Source organism: Colletotrichum acutatum (genome assembly GCF_030867785.1).
Source record: "Colletotrichum acutatum strain CBS 112980 chromosome Unknown BDZ83scaffold_2, whole genome shotgun sequence".
Lineage (NCBI taxonomy): Eukaryota > Fungi > Ascomycota > Sordariomycetes > Glomerellales > Glomerellaceae > Colletotrichum > Colletotrichum acutatum.
Window position 1 is genome coordinate 446,140 of NW_026848996.1, and position 15,310 is coordinate 461,449.

Here is a 15,310-nt window from a genome sequence, read left to right on the forward strand (position 1 = left end):
CTCCGGAGGAAGCCCAGAGAAACATGCTGCTAATGGAAGCTATGGCTTTGGTGGTTTTTGAGATGAAAGTCTGAAATCAAGTTAGGGAGCACCTCTCGGAAAGTCTTGAGAGTTGCAACATCTGCCTCTCGTGAGTTGAAACGGCTTGTATCCGCGGGTTTGATGAGTTGAATCTGTGAGAGATTTCAAGTTGCGCCATATTCCAATGGGTTGCAAACGTTGCTCGCTTCTGATGGTCGTGAGCATGTGCGTTGAAGTCGATTGAGTGTGTTGATAGCACGCCAAACAGACATGTAGGCCTGATGAGCTAGCCATACTGGCCAGTCTGCACGCGAGTAGCCGCCAGATGAGGTCACAGAGTGTTATAAAAAGTCGATACCTCGAGATGTTGGTACCAGCCATCGCTCTCACTCTAAGCCATCCTCATGGGGCTGGAACAACAAACAATAGTCAAAGTAGTCGAATTAGCCTCCCGTGTTGGTCGGAGATACTTTCTCTTCACGCAAGGATCTCATCAGGAGGGGTCGTCGTGATGCATACTTCGCACAACAGCTCACCCAGAGCGTGTTCCCCAGTGCTGACCTTACCGATAAGCGCGGGCCAGAAAACAGCTTCGTCATCAAACGAGCCCGGAAGCGAGATGCTAGAACTGCGTTGGGTAGGGAAGGCCATGTCGTACAAACTATCTTCGACTACCCACGCGTGCCAGGCTTGCCAGGTCAAAGGGGATTATCCGGCTGACAATGCCGTCAAACTAGAATAGAGGCTTGGGGATGAGCGCAAGAATCCACCAACTTGACCCAGAGTGGTGAGAGGCATCTGACTTCACATACGTGCATCTTGCGACTTGCACCCGAATTCAGTCTCTGTCTTCGGATGCATGATGTGCCTGTACCAGGCTGCAGGTAATTGGCTGGTTGAGAGCATGTGCTTGCGACACGATGGGCTCTCTGAATATCTTCGGACTTTGAGTGTATTAGCGATGAGCAGAAATACAGGACAACAAGGATTTGGAATTGCCCAATGATAGGCGCACTGTCACAGGGAGGAGCCATGTTTGATAAGTTGGCGGGGTCGAGACTGGACGAGTTGCGTCGGGGCAAAGACCGATCCACTGCATTCATCCGCCCGGCCTAACCAGAGGCAACCACCGGGCCGGAGAGGTTTGGAGAAGAGTGGCATTGTGTTGAGAGCCGGAAAATCGGAGCTTGCTCGGCAACCCAATAGGCAGTCGTAGTCTTGCTTTAGCGTCATCGTGAGAGACAGGCCATGGTCGGTGTGGGTGACTACTTGAACCGGTCAGCCAGCAGTACCGGAGCATTCTGTCAAAACTCAACGCAGCAATCAAAGCGAAAAAGATGTCCAAGGAGGAGGGGAATGACGCCACAATTCCTAGGTTCAATCTGCAGGCTGAGAAAAGTAGAGGGTGCTCAATGCTGCGCTTGAAGGAATTCAGGGTCTGGGGGGTTCGACATCGCTGTCATACCTTGTCGAAACCACACCACCTGTAGTTTGTCAGTTCCCTTGCTAGATAATCTCATTCACGTTGCTTTGCGCTTCAGACTAATTTCTCCATCTTCAAGTTTGATGAATAGAGAAATGCTTCCCACGGCATCCTTCGAACTGGATCGGCTTCGAATCCATCTCATACTGATGCTGAAAAGACAACCTGGCAGCCTCGACGGCATGACGGCCAGCACCGCGATTGGCAGGTGGCATTCACACGTTCAACCTCCTGGCTGGACTGCTGTCACGTATACTCTGACCGTAGCAGTATGTTGAGGTGCAAAAGTTTCGAATGCATATCGAACCTGTAACCAAAGGGTACGACCATATATCTGCAGGCAAGATATATGTGTGGTCTGCTAAAGCGTTTCGGTGGGTCTCACCGCAGAAGTTTGATTATCTGCATTTGACGGCACCAGCAGGCTTGCGCCTCGGCGCATGCAGAATGTGTGAGGCGGGAACGGGTGAGGGATGTTTTGAGTACCGGCAGGAGGGCTGACGATGTCTAGAGTCTTAGACGCGGCACAGACTCGACTCCCCAGAACTCAAATTATACAACACCGTCGGGTCAGAGCAGAAAGAATGACCAGATGTGAGGTCAATTCGAATATCGCGGCGGTTCCAAGGATCTTGGCAGTCGGGCGCCGAGGACCATGAGCGAGAAAGTGCATGTACCCTCCAAAACCTTGGCCCGACATGGCCTACGGCTACGGGTACCTAGCTGGCAGCTCCCCCACAAATGTGCCAATGTGGAGAGTATTTGCACTTCCTCACGGCGGACGCACAATGACGGTCCATGATGCAGCGATGCAGTTGACAGTACCAAGGGGTTTCATCGAAAAGAAGTGTAGGTGACAGGGCTGGCGTCGACACCATCTTTTGTCTGCGTCGCAAAAAGCTGTTGGCCTTGTCCGCAGGTTGACACTCGGAGGAGGAGGGAGAGAGCCCTACAGATACAGAAACGAAGTGAATACCCCGTGTGGGCAGCTGCCCATGTCCAGGTCCTGGTTCACGCTATCACAGCTCCGCACGGGCGTGAGGGTCCGGTCGGGTCCCTTGCTTCGCGGATGCGGATGCGGTGTTCCTTGCCCCATGCTGCTGGGCTGGTGGATAAGCATGCGAAGTATCAGTAGGTACTTTGGGACGGAACTGTTGTCGACAATGGTGGGTGTCGCTACGTACGAGTACCGGGTCTGGACTGGTAAGGTAAGGTGAGTGGGTTACCTACCTAGTAGGCTAATGTTCTATGCAGCTTGGTTTGGTTTCCGCCAACTGACCGGCGTGATGGGCACATGGCCTCATCTGGTCTGTGGTCTCGCGTGGTAGATCAGGGCCGACAGATTTGTTGGAGCCAACCTAGGTGGCTGTCTGTAACTCTGTCTTACACTCAGCGTGCAAAAAGGCACAACAGAAGCAGAAGAATGATGTACCGGTGTCCGTGGTGCCGTTAAAGTCGATGTCAGAGGCAAGAGGCGCGAGGCGCGAGGTGCAGAGTGCGCGCAGCAGAAAACACTGCGTAGGTATCCCACCCGACATTTGAGGCCGTCCTCCCGAGCGGTTGCAAAGGCGCATCGAGGGCGAGGCACACACATGTCTAGCCCCATGCAATGACCCCGTCCCCAATCCTCCCAGGTTTCAGCGGCGGCAGCTTACGATGCAGCTGGCCATGCTGGCTTGGTGCGCCGGACTCGAGAGGTTTCTTCATCATTTGGTTTGGTTCTTCAGGGACAATACTGGTGATGCGTGCGCCGGCATCTGCATGGTAGCGAGGCGTATCGAGAATCGAGCATCGAGTACCTTCAAAGTATCAGCCGTCGTGTAATTAGAACATGGGCTACGAGGGGGGGGGGCCGCCGTTGATCGAATTTACCTTATCTTTCACACGTGCATCCACAACCCTTCCTTCTCTGACTATTGCTTGACGCAAACAGCAAAAAGCAAATACGAAAAAAATATGACAAAAACAAAGCTTCGCGAGAAACAGACGAAGCACGTAGGTAGGTAGTCGAAGTATCCGTAAAGTAAGGCACATCACACAAGGCTTGAATACCACCGATACATCCGCAGTACGGATGGAGACGTGAAGGGAGGCAGATGGAGTTGCAACGTGCAAGAAAGACACTTGTGGACAGTGTTGCAGATATGACTCTCATACAGTGCAATGGTGCTGGCTCGTTCTTTCCTTTTCATTCCCACTCCCATTCCTATTCCCATTCCCATTCGGGTATCGGCCAAGGTACGGGCATTTATTTTGCTCCCTGGTGGCAGGTGCTTCCCGTCACCAGGGCAGGTGTTCAAACTTCAGTGTTCTGCACGTTGAGCAGGGAGGGGAGGGAAGGTGAATCTGCAATCTGCGTTGTTCCTTCTTTTCCTGTTTCGAAAAGGCCGACTCCACCCTGTCGTTGCTGCCTCCCACGTCCAACTCAGATTGGCGAGGGAAGGAAGGTACCATGCAGTCATGTGGTGCTGGCAGGTACGAATACATACTTCCAGGGCAGGAGCACACGGTAGGTAGTGACGGTACGCAGGAAGGTGTTAGGTTCTTAGAGGCAGGAAGGAAGGCATTCGTGAGTACGGAGGCAGGAAGGAGTCGAAGGAAAGAAACATCGAAGGAAAGTGCGGCAGTACCTACGACCGTCCAACACCAAGTTGGCCAATTCATTCCCAATTTCCTACGTGTTCCGCGTCATTGTCCACCGTGTCTGAACCCTCATACCTCCCCTAAGGTACCTTTGCCTTAGACATTCCCGTCCCAGTCATCTTCTTCACCTTACCTACTTTTGCCTCCCACTTCAACCAACCGAACCGCTTGACCGAAAAAAAAAATCTATGTAGATTCCCTTGCTCCATCCCCATCACCCAAATACTATTGGCATTACCAGCAAATCCACAGCAACATCTCGAATCTCTTCCTTTCTTTTTTCTTCACCCGATTTCCACCATCGCTACTTCTCTTGTCCCTCGACGTTACCTCTGGCAGACGTCGACATATGTCGCGCTTGTACTCCCGGTTCGTACTTTTCCAGATACACACCACGCACAAGAACAAAGAACCAGACACCTTCGGCCCGCACGGTTCTTACACACGCACTTCCAGTTTACGCGCACTCTACACGCACACACGCACAGACAATAGCACACACGCGCAGCCCTTCTACTCTGTACGATTCTGCCCCCCAAAAACACAGACGGACAGACTGGCAAGACAAGGGACAGACGACAGCCCATGCCGATATCTAAAAGAGAGACACCACCATCCACCACACGCGCCTCCTGGCAAGCACCAGCCCTCAAACGGTGCCAACGATCGCCGAAAGTCTACAAGACCCCTGAGCCCGGTCGCACCGCTACCACCATCTTGGACCAATCCGCACCCTCTCCTGACGCCGTTATCCCCTCTAAAGGCTGTGCCACCAAGAAAACCGGTCTAACAGGAAGACGTACCGGCAGGGGCCTCCCTTCTCTTGTCTCTCTCGCTCGTTCGCCCGCCCGTTAGCCTCCAGGTTAATTCCGTCTCCCACATCCACCGAGCCCAGAAGCTGCGTCTCCTCGACCTCGACTTACGCAGTAGAGAGAGTCCTTGACCACCATCACCACCGCTTCCCAACCCTACCATAGCATCACCTCGACCTCGACCTGCCTTTGCTGCTACGGCAATCAAAGACACACCTCCACGAGCACGCAACCTCCACAACACTTACCACCAACCTAGCTGCCAAAGGACAGCTTACACGTACCTCCTCCTCAGCATTTCTCCTATTCCCGTTTCTCATCTGCGGCTTGCTCCCACGACTCCCAGTCCCTCTGGAAAGCAGACACTGGTGCACCCCATCCCACCCAGACCAGCTTCACTCGCTGCACACACCCTCGACGAGCGCCGCAGCAAAAGCACAGACGCAGAAGCCGTCGACGCAATTCGCCAACTGCTCTTGATATCAAACATTTTCTTGAAAGAATCAGTGTCGAGTCGGCGACCGCCCTGCCACTCACAGGGTTCTCTGGGCGAGGCAGAGATAACGCAATCGCTGCCTGTCTGTACGAATCCCGCATTCTCAAAGACGACAACATCGACGACTGCGACCGGCTAGTCACTTACACAGAACCTTCGTCAGGGTGGTTGCACCTCCCCACCAAGCAAAGTAGACAAAAAGTATACTTCCAGGTCGTGCCTTAGCATTGCCTTAGCCCACACCAAACGCTTTCCCACCTTACGCGATCGGCTTCTGATTGGTACGATACGTCCCTCCCGAGTGCTCCAGCGGCGGCGCAATTAGACCTCCACAGCACGAGCATCCCTTGTCCACCCCTTCCACTCCCACTTTCTACGCAGTAAAGTCCAGAAAGTCCAAACGCAACTGGAGTGGTGGACTGGACTGGACCACAATCCAAAAGAGCTCGAACAAGGACCACCACCACCTTGAGAGGAACCACCGTCGACGCCCCTAGGCCCAACAGCCACCGCGACCGACCGAGTCTGCTTTCACACACCCTCCCAGCGCCCCAGCTGCAGCCTTTCCGCTTCACTGGCTCTTCGATACTAGCCGGGTACTTCACGTCTGTACGAAAACACTACGGAGTACTTCGCATCTCCCTCCACATTGCCAGATTCCCATCATCAAGCGAACTCCCTGGGTTCCCCTAGGTACAGACCCAACAGACTTTGGCTACAAGCCACCTTTTCTCGATACTTTGCGCCGCCAAACCCCACGATAAACCGACGACATTGACGCCGTCCTGCAACATCTTTTCGCACTTCCGCCCGCTTTTTTTCCACAACCCCTCTTCTCTTACCCATACTGGACACTTTCGCGCAGGCAGGCTCACAAACAAAATTGTGCCCCCAGCTTCTTCTGTCCTGCCGACCAGGACCCAAGCAGTCTAACTTCAGAGGGACCCCCCGTCACGGTAGTCGTGCTGTCCAGTTTGGCTTAGTCGTTTTCCGACTCTAATCATCGAGTCAACCCATCCCGTGGGTGTAGTCCTATTGGGTACCTGTCACCATCAAGCTTCGAGGGGCCCCGGCAAGTCGACCTGCACTGGCTTGTCATCTGCTACGTGCCTACCGCTCGCTGGTACCCAAGTCTCAGTCACCTCGTCCCAGTTTCCCAGAGAGCTACGGCTACCCGACTGTCGAACGCAATCAGCCCAGCATTTACACTGCTTCCCCGAGCCCCCCCCCCCCATGCTCTTGGAGCGAAGCAGGCCAGACAGGAGCCCGTCCCTTCCCTCCTCCATACCCGCTGTCCTGGCGCACCGCACCGCGCCGCACTCAACCCAACTCAACTCAACCCATCAAGGCGCGCACACCATTCCTCCTGGCCGTCTCTCACTTTAACCACTTCATACTTCGCCCACCACACACTTCCCACCATCACACCTTGCCTTTGCATCCATTTGTCTGCCATCAGTGCCACCACTCCCTCCCGGTACCTTTCCACCCTGCTCAATTTCTCTCTTCCTCCCCGAACTTTAAGACACGATACATAACCTTGCGCCAACTCCTCCCGCACGCTCCATCCCCCCCCCCCCTTCTCCCAAAACCTGTCCAGCCCCCCCTCAACTTTTTCGATATCGCTCTCTGCAACATTCTTCCGTCGCCCTGTATCCTCCCGTCGCGCATTCGAAAATCGACATCAACGCCCGATAATTTCACCGCGTCTTGACCCATTTTCCCGCATTCTTGTTCGCACGCGCTTCCAAGAGTTCCCACCTGAGCTGCGCGACTGTTGCAATCCTCCCTCTCTTTGTCGCAGTTCCGAGGCAATCCAAGGCACCACGCGCCAGCGCATGCACCGCAACACCGGCGGATGACAAGCGAGCAAAGGTGAAGCAGGCGCATTTCCAGTCTCATCAGCCGAACTCGACCTTCGGGGATGACATCGAGTCGCGACAATCCTCCAACAACAACAACGACAAATATCAAACACCTAAAAGTCTACTGCCATGGCTGCGCCGGCTTTTCTACAACAATCGCAACCCTTCAGGTCCTCCAACACCCAGGCACCGTTCCTCTCGTCCGTCAACCCCTTTGAGCGCGATGCGGCTATGCCTGTCGGAACGCCATACGCCAACCCGTCCTCTGTGGCTGCCTCTGTCCTGATTCGTCGCCTTCCGCTGAACACTTCGGAAGAATCGCTTCGCCTCATGGTGGTTTGGTCCAAAGAGCTTGTTGACGTTGAAGTACTCCCCGTAGATCAATCAGAAGACAAGGGATTCCGCTCGGCTGTCCTGAAGTTCCGGACTACGAATGGAGCAATCGAAACAAAGAACATGCTGAACGGGAAATCCAACATTTCTAACGACGCCAATATGATTGTCGAGATTCTTGGGGGCAGCCCAACCACGTCGAGAAGGTACGCCGAACCCGCAGGGACCGGATCGTCGAGCACTGCATCCTCCGCAGCCTCTTCAGCCCCGTCCTCGCGACAACCATCACGATTCAACGGCGGATTCCAATCTCTCGAAAAGATATCGCCGCCTATGAACGGCATATACGGCTCCAGCGAATTGCCCAACCCAGAGTCCAGCGCGCACTATCAGAACCTGTTCTCGCCTCAGTCTCCCATCGGAAATCACCTCACCGAACGGACACGCATTTCTGGGAAATCGTTGATTAACAACGATGCGGCCGACGATGACGAGACCGGCGAGCTATTGAAGGACCCAGTCGCCTACGCGGAAAATGGAGCTACGGCTCAGAGAAGAGCCACTGCCCCACAGCTACCCATATCGCGTTTGGCGAGCCTCTCCCTCAACACCACCAGTACAACACCCAGTCCATCGTCGCTCCCGCAATATGGTCAACAAGGAATGGCAGCAATGTCGGCTCACCCAGTCATGTCACCCACTGTGATGGGCGGGGGTCCACACACAGTACCCTTCCATATGGGGACTGGTCCTTACGGCCGCCATAACTTTCCCCCGGTCAACCCTGCTGACCAGAATCCGCCTTGCAACACCCTCTACGTGGGCAATCTACCTATCGATACGTCTGAGGAAGAGCTTAAGGCCATGTTCTCCAAGCAACGGGGCTACAAGAGGCTTTGCTTCCGGACCAAGCAGAACGGACCCATGTGTTTTGTGGAGTTTGAGGATGTTTCCTTTGCTACCAAAGCTCTCCACGAGCTTTACGGACATCCGCTTCACAATAGCGTAAAGGGTGGGATTCGCCTCAGCTTCTCGAAGAACCCCTTGGGCGTCAGGTCGGGTCAGACTCCGGGTCAATCAACGTCTCCAATGAGCGGCATGATGACAGGTTCCACGAATGGGTTCAAGACCACCAACGGTCCTCCTCCAGGACTATCAGCGCCACCTGGTCTCGGTTCCGGGCGTTTCAATAACGGCTCCTCGGGAACCACACCTTACACTGTTGCTGGCTTCCCAGCAAGCGGTAATAACAACGTGTGGAATGGGTACAACAGCAGTACCATGACTGCCGGTGGGCCTGGTTCTATGATGAATGGAAACAACTCGAATTACCTGCCACCTCACATGCTTGGCAGGTAAAGGCATGCAGTTATGTCAGGATGCCTATCTGGCTTCCAGAGGCAGTATGGCGAGAGTTCCGGCGTTACGGTGTTCAAGTGCGGATACACGGCAACAAGGCAAAGCCACAAGATACTTGGACAGCATCGAGGACGGCGCTGTTTGAAGATCTCGGCGCATACGCATTTACATCGGCATCTGATTTTCCCGGCATCAGTTACCTTACTTGTTTTTTTTTTTTTTTTTCCTCTTCCCAATCTCACATGGTTCTGACTCGCCCTTCCCTGACGGGCCTGATTTCATTGGCCTTCCGCAGTCATCAGCGCTGGAGTCGTGTTGGCCACTCCGTCTACGATCTCAACGGAGTTCAGAGACACATCATCAGTGGGCGTTCAATGCTCGACGACTTCGAGTATCAGGCTGCAGTCCGGTGGAGGCTTTCTTCCGGCCCTGTCTTTCCTTCGTTTACCAATTCATTTCGGTTTGGGTTTCTTTATTTTCATTCAGCATGGCGCGTGGAACGGACATTTACTATGGTAGACGAACTTGGGGGAATCTGGTCTCATGCCCTTCGGACAACAAATACCCAGCGCCGACGACTTAAGGATGGAGTTCTTAGGTTCGACGTTTTCGGTGATGCCTTCACGAGGCGTCCTGACGACTTTGGGCAACGGGTTCGAGGTTCTCGCGAGAGAATGGAATATTTACTGGCACAGCGACTAGCGATTGATGTATGGGGAGGAAACGTTGAATTGAGTCTTGGGAGCATGGCATGAGTTCACCCCAAAAGAGAAAACGCCCAAAAGCACAGAAGAGAGCGCGAATGGTTTCGGTTGATCCCCCAGCACCCGCCAACCAACACAAAAATACGGCATGGAAATTCAGAGGGAGAAGTCTTTCGTTTGTTTCACTCAACGCATGTACGAGATATAAAAGGCACGCTTCACCAGAAGGCGGACAGTGGAGAAGGAGGAACTGCCGCGGGCATGGGAGAGCTACCTGGCAGCGAGACGTTCTGGTCACATCAGAAATGCTCGCTGGTTCAGGTCAAGTCCATCACTGGATGGGACGGCTGGAGGCCAGGCTGCATCGAGCCGTTACGCACAAACTTTACGGATACGCATCATCGGGGTTATCGTTCGACATCAAGACGGAAGGGACCTCATCACCACACATCCATGGGTTTGGTCGGGACACAATTGGGGTTAGGAAACCTGGAAGGATTGCCCAGTCCAGTCTATGGTCCTCGAGGGGCATTGTCATGTTTCATTTGATTTGAATTCCTCTCTGATTTTGTTTTTTTCCCACTCCCCAGCCCGTTTCGTTCCCCATCTATCCCCCCTTTTCCTACACACTTGACTGGGATCGAACTTTAACTTGCACATTGTGGGAGCGAACATACCCCCTTATGGGATTGTCATAGGCCAAAGAAAGGAGTTTTTGATTTGCTAATGACATAACCTGCCCTGCCTTGCCACTTTCGATTGGCTAATTGAGGATAAAGTGAGCGACGATCTTGGGCGAGCGCGACCCGGTGGCCAGGTACGGTCGGTGGGCATGTGGACAATCGTGAGCCCCGCTGATTGACAGGCACGAACCACCTCTGGCCGGTGTCATAGTGCCAGAGGAGACCGGGGTGGTTCACCAGAGCCTTGTGGGGCCATGTGTCATTCACTTGTACACTGATAACTGTACGGATAGGCAGAGAGCACGCATTCATTGCCCGCGATGGAAGTGGAAGCCGGGCGGTGGGATATGCCGGTCTTCGGTGAAAAGGGCAAATACTACTGACAAAAAAAGCACCGAGGTGTAAGGCGGGGAGAGAAGAGGAAGAAGGATCTGCCACTTTGAACCCCAGTTGATCCACGTGAAGACATTCAAACTTCGGCAGAAGGGTGGGACCCCAGTCCTTGTCAAGCTATTCTACGCAGTATACCAATTTGGAGGGGAGGGGGCTTTCTGGTATTGCGTCTGCGGCGTTATTTGGATACGGCAGATGTTCCCTTGTCGAGGGCAGTAAATCTGGCAAGAAACCGTCGTCGACCGAGGTGGTCGTAGTGGTGTGATTGTTAGGCCTTCCCTAGGCAGCGAGGCAATAGCCGGATACCGGAGCTGCCTCCGAGACTGTTGGCTTAGGCGGGGGGTTGAGGCGCATACATCCGAGGAGTCGCGCGATTGATCGCGACCTCGCAACCCGTAAATCGCCGTTGAGAAAACACACAGAATGCATTCATTGTCTCGACCACGTTTCCATCCGTCATGTTTGCAGTTCCGCGGCAAGACATTTGGTGTCTTGCGCGAGATAAGGTCCAGCGTCTCTCACGCTGGCAGGACGTCGTGTAGGTACATCGAGTGCCCCAACGACATTACCAGCCCTCAGCAGCATGGCATTCCGTAAGGGTTGCAGAAGAAGCGTGTCTTGAAAGACAGACTCCATGGTCGGCACCCACCCACGAAAGATGGCTTGCGATGATCGTGGCGTCCGAGACAGCCCACGTTGAATTGATTCGGGATGATGGTGGTGATCCAGCATTCTTGAAAAGGGTGCACTGCGCATGTATGTAGCGGGACCGTAAATGCTCATTGGATGGAGCTCTACCTTCTACTGCCAGTCATTGGCCACCAGATGCCTGGCTGGTGGTGTGGAGGCTACTACCAACCTGAAGCGTGGGAGTCGCAAGTCGGTGTTGATGGGATGAAAGTAAAGGGGGTGGACTCTGGAAGTCTTGGACCATCGCCATACTGGGACCTTTTTTGCTTTACCTCGCGGCGCGCGCCCGTGTGGGCAATAGGGTGGATTGGGATGATAGGATCGCGGGATGCCGGCAACTGCACGAACCGAGCTCCTCAATATTTCTTGCGGCCTCTGGCAAAGGTTCTGCGGATTACGCGGGATATCGAGATGTCGAGAGACGCTTGCCGTGGGGGGTGGAGGTAGGTGTGCGGAGGTTGAAATCAGAATCAGAGGTCGAATCGTCATAGAGGGGTTTGCTCTGAATCATGCGACAGCCTTGAAAGTGAAACTCGATGTCTGTACCAGTAAGCAGAGACTATCCATCGATAAGAAATGCAGCTCAGGATGGGAAAAAGTGCAAGACGCAACAGCAGGCTGCCAGTGCATGTCTGTGAATGGGAACCTACAGAATCTGTTATCCTGCGGCGCAGACGCCATGGAAGGCGGGCGCGCTCGCGCTACCTTGGCCCGTTCTGACGTGTTCTAGGCCAAATTATCCCCGGTGTGGCACGCAAACACTGCAGACGAATGAGGGCGTGACAGCGACATTGTCGAATCTTGTTGTATCGTGTGGTGTGCAAGACGAGGTCAGTCAGAAGTACAGGGTAGGAGGTGGGAAACGCCGTTGCGAAGGATGGGTACAGGCAACCAACGCCAGGACTAGCGACGGCGCGGCGGAATGGGACGGCTCTTCTCCCTAACGCTCCCGACACGACCCCTTTAAGTTGCTCTGGTCAACGTGCTAGATGGGCCAAGTATCGTACCAAGGGTCTTGCGGGAGGGTGGCATTCGTGTCATCTAGGTGCAGTGGTGATGGTGGTGACCAGCTGTTAGTCGGGCGAGGATGGACTGCGGCTGGTGGGATGGGCTTCACCGGTGAGGGGCGGCGCCTAGGGACGGGACGGGACCGGTGAGAGCAGGTGAGTGAGATTTCGAGCAAGAAGCCAAGAGGGCCAGCGTTCGTTTCGTGCGCGCATGTTGGGCGGTAGTAGACGTTGAGAAGGGTGTTGGTAAGCTGGAACCGAGGCCCGGCCACTAAGGCAGGATGAAGTGGCAGGGGGTGAAGATGTGTGAGAGGCGCACAGGAGGGAGGGAGGGAGGAAACTGTCACGTTGGGATTACCCCGTGGAGCAACCTTTGTCAGTTGTTCGATTTTCGGGGTTGGATTTTAAATCTGTCATCTGCAAGTTGCTTGAAGGGGCATGTTTGACGAGGAGGCCGTTGAAGAATGGGAAAGGAAAAGGATGATGTTGGCGTGGTCGTGTGGACGCTCTCACCCCAAGCGACTTCCAACGTTTGGTTCGCTTATGTCAAAACGGCTTGGAGGGTGTCGAGGTAGGAGGGAACGCGGAGGTGGCGGCGACCGGTCTGGACCTTCCTGCCTAGAGAGGCTGCTTGCCCTCATCTCATTTGGCTTGTGTTCTGGGCGACGATCAGGAGGGAATGGAAGGAACCAACAAGCCACTGTGCGTACCCATCTCTCGGCGATCCGGGCCCGGGACCGATGGGCGGGGCCGGTGTGGGCGTAACTTCCCTCGGTGCGGGCCCCGACCACCGTCGTGCGACCACCTCTCTGAATGCCACACCTCCACAGTGTGTAGAACAAAGCTTGTAAGCGGGCATGATTTTCGCCGTAGTGTAACCCGATAGCTGGAAGGCGTGGGGATGACTTGTTGTCACGCTGTGAGACGTTTTTCGGTATCCTCGTTTGAGATGGGGCTGAAGCCTGATATGACACGGCTTGATCAGCTGGGAGAATTGGGGGGGGGGGGGGACACGACAGATCTGTATGAGGAGATATCTTATATCAGATCCTGGAGCAGGGGCAAGCGGAAAGCATCGGGCTTGGTTTTTATCCTGATTAAGAATTTCGGTGTGAAATCTCTTAGTGGTGAGATTTCTACTGTGCGTAGAGTAGTCACGGCAACATGTTCTGCGTCAGGACGAAGTCATTTCATGTAAGTTGAGAACCTTTCAAGACAGAAAACGGTTCTTTGACCGAGAAGGTGTCTAGGATGCAGGGAGCGTATGATGTTGTGAAGCTCAAAGCTCGCAGCTCCATCAATTTATGCGTTACTCAGGCTCAAGCTCCCGTAAGGCAACCAAGAGCGTTATAGGCCCCTTGGGCTTTCTTAAATCTACTAAGAAGTAAATAAAGCTGTACTGAGATGCGAATGAATCCGGATTACCTCAATTGTACGAATTACCACAAGTTAATCCGTTCACTCAGCCTGATCCTCAGCCCATGCCAAAAACGGACGTCAGCTATCCAGTTCTGAGTATCAAAGTTGGAAACTTCTTATCCCAACACATTCTCCAAGTAGAATGTTTTGCTTTGCACCCCTAAGCAACCTGACGAAGTATAGTAAAGACTCCAACACCCTCCAACTCGTTTCCAATGTCCTCCCGGATCTACCATCGAATCATCACCAACATAGAAGGGTGATCCCAACAAAGTACTAGAATTAAAATACTTATTCCTTACTTTGATTGTAGAGTTATTTTAGTCAATTTACAGCTCGGGGACTTAAATACAGCCCAAATTCGCAACCTGCTCAACTGTGACTACCCATCTACATCCCATCCGTCGCACAAAAAGGGTCTTTTTTCACGTCTACATACGATTTTTTGAATCGAAATCTCAATATGCGCCTCACGTCGTTCTCTATTCCTATCTCTCACTAAGAATGATAATTAGTAAAACTAAGATTCAGAGGCAAACCAGCTTTCATGCTTAAAAGCCGTCAGATGCGTCATCATAGTGAGACGGGGCTCATTGAAGAAATGCCCGAAGCAGACACAAAATTGATAGATAAAAGAATGTCGACATGTCTCAATACCACTCTCCCTTCCAAGACTTCTCCTTCTGATGTCACAAGTGAACCTTGCACCTGGATCATTCGGATACTCTCTCCATTTATGGATGTGTCCTACCTAGTCGTCAGAGGCCAACATTAGTTGCGACTTCGTAAGAGCACAAGCAGACATAATCTCTCTCATTGTTCGAGATTCCGATAACGACAGGTCTGATAGTTCTCGGTGTGGTGGCAGCCTGTATCTCAAAGCTTGTGTGACTGTCGACATAGGACCATCTCGCATCATTGGTTTCCCAGAGCAATAGCAGTTGAATAACAAGCAATTAGAATTACAATTGTCTTACCTTAATCTACCTTATGTCTCCCTGCATATTCCCTCTGAACTATACCAAAGACGACGGCGGCTTCTATCATGATACGCTACTCCTTCTACCCACCATGTGGTAGCCCCGGATCGACAGCGATAAGAGCCCGATGGCGTTATTGTATTGATCCTGATTGATTAACCTCTTCTGTCGCGAGTGGCCAACATTGGACCCCGCTCAGTATGAAGTCGAACAACAAGTTGGCGAATTCCTGTTTCAAAGCTAGAAAATACCTCCTTTATAGCCATGGGTTCTAAATAAGACTGAACTATCCATGCCTGAGTGAATGAGAAAGCTCTTAAAGAGGTGGACACATGGTAGCTTACGTCCAGGGATTGAAACTGGCATATACTTCAGGGCAGCTATGGTATAGAGTAACAATCCCAGCTGGAAGAGAAGAAGAT

At 53.1% G+C, this 15,310-nt stretch overlaps 3 protein-coding genes across 3 annotated transcripts; 1 reads left to right on the top strand and 2 right to left on the bottom strand.

Annotated features, from left to right (window-relative positions):
• Nucleotides 1-498: 498 nt before the first annotated feature.
• Nucleotides 499-1,055, bottom strand: BDZ83DRAFT_646035 (uncharacterized protein; the record flags this gene model as incomplete). Its single annotated transcript, XM_060509908.1, has 2 exons — nt 499-692; nt 896-1,055. The coding sequence occupies 2 exons, from the start codon at nt 1,053-1,055 to the stop codon at nt 499-501; spliced, it is 354 nt and encodes a 117-aa protein (XP_060371586.1).
• Nucleotides 1,056-4,424: 3,369 nt separating this feature from the next.
• Nucleotides 4,425-4,776, bottom strand: BDZ83DRAFT_597817 (uncharacterized protein). The gene has a single exon (XM_060506920.1). It carries the CDS (start codon nt 4,732-4,734, stop codon nt 4,474-4,476), a length of 261 nt encoding a protein of 86 aa, XP_060371587.1. The 5' UTR covers nt 4,735-4,776; the 3' UTR covers nt 4,425-4,473.
• A 2,673-nt stretch (nt 4,777-7,449) lies between these two features.
• On the top strand, nt 7,450-9,012 carry BDZ83DRAFT_746470 (RNA recognition domain-containing protein; the record flags this gene model as incomplete). The annotated part of the gene is made up of 1 exon (XM_060513275.1): nt 7,450-9,012. The coding sequence occupies one exon, from the start codon at nt 7,450-7,452 to the stop codon at nt 9,010-9,012; it is 1,563 nt and encodes a 520-aa protein (XP_060371588.1).
• Nucleotides 9,013-15,310: the final 6,298 nt, after the last annotated feature.

Bases quoted from the DNA above. Each gene is read 5' to 3' on its own strand.
- BDZ83DRAFT_597817 (XM_060506920.1), bottom strand. From the start codon at position 4,734: ATGGGCTGTCGTCTGTCCCTTGTCTTGCCAGTCTGTCCGTCTGTGTTT.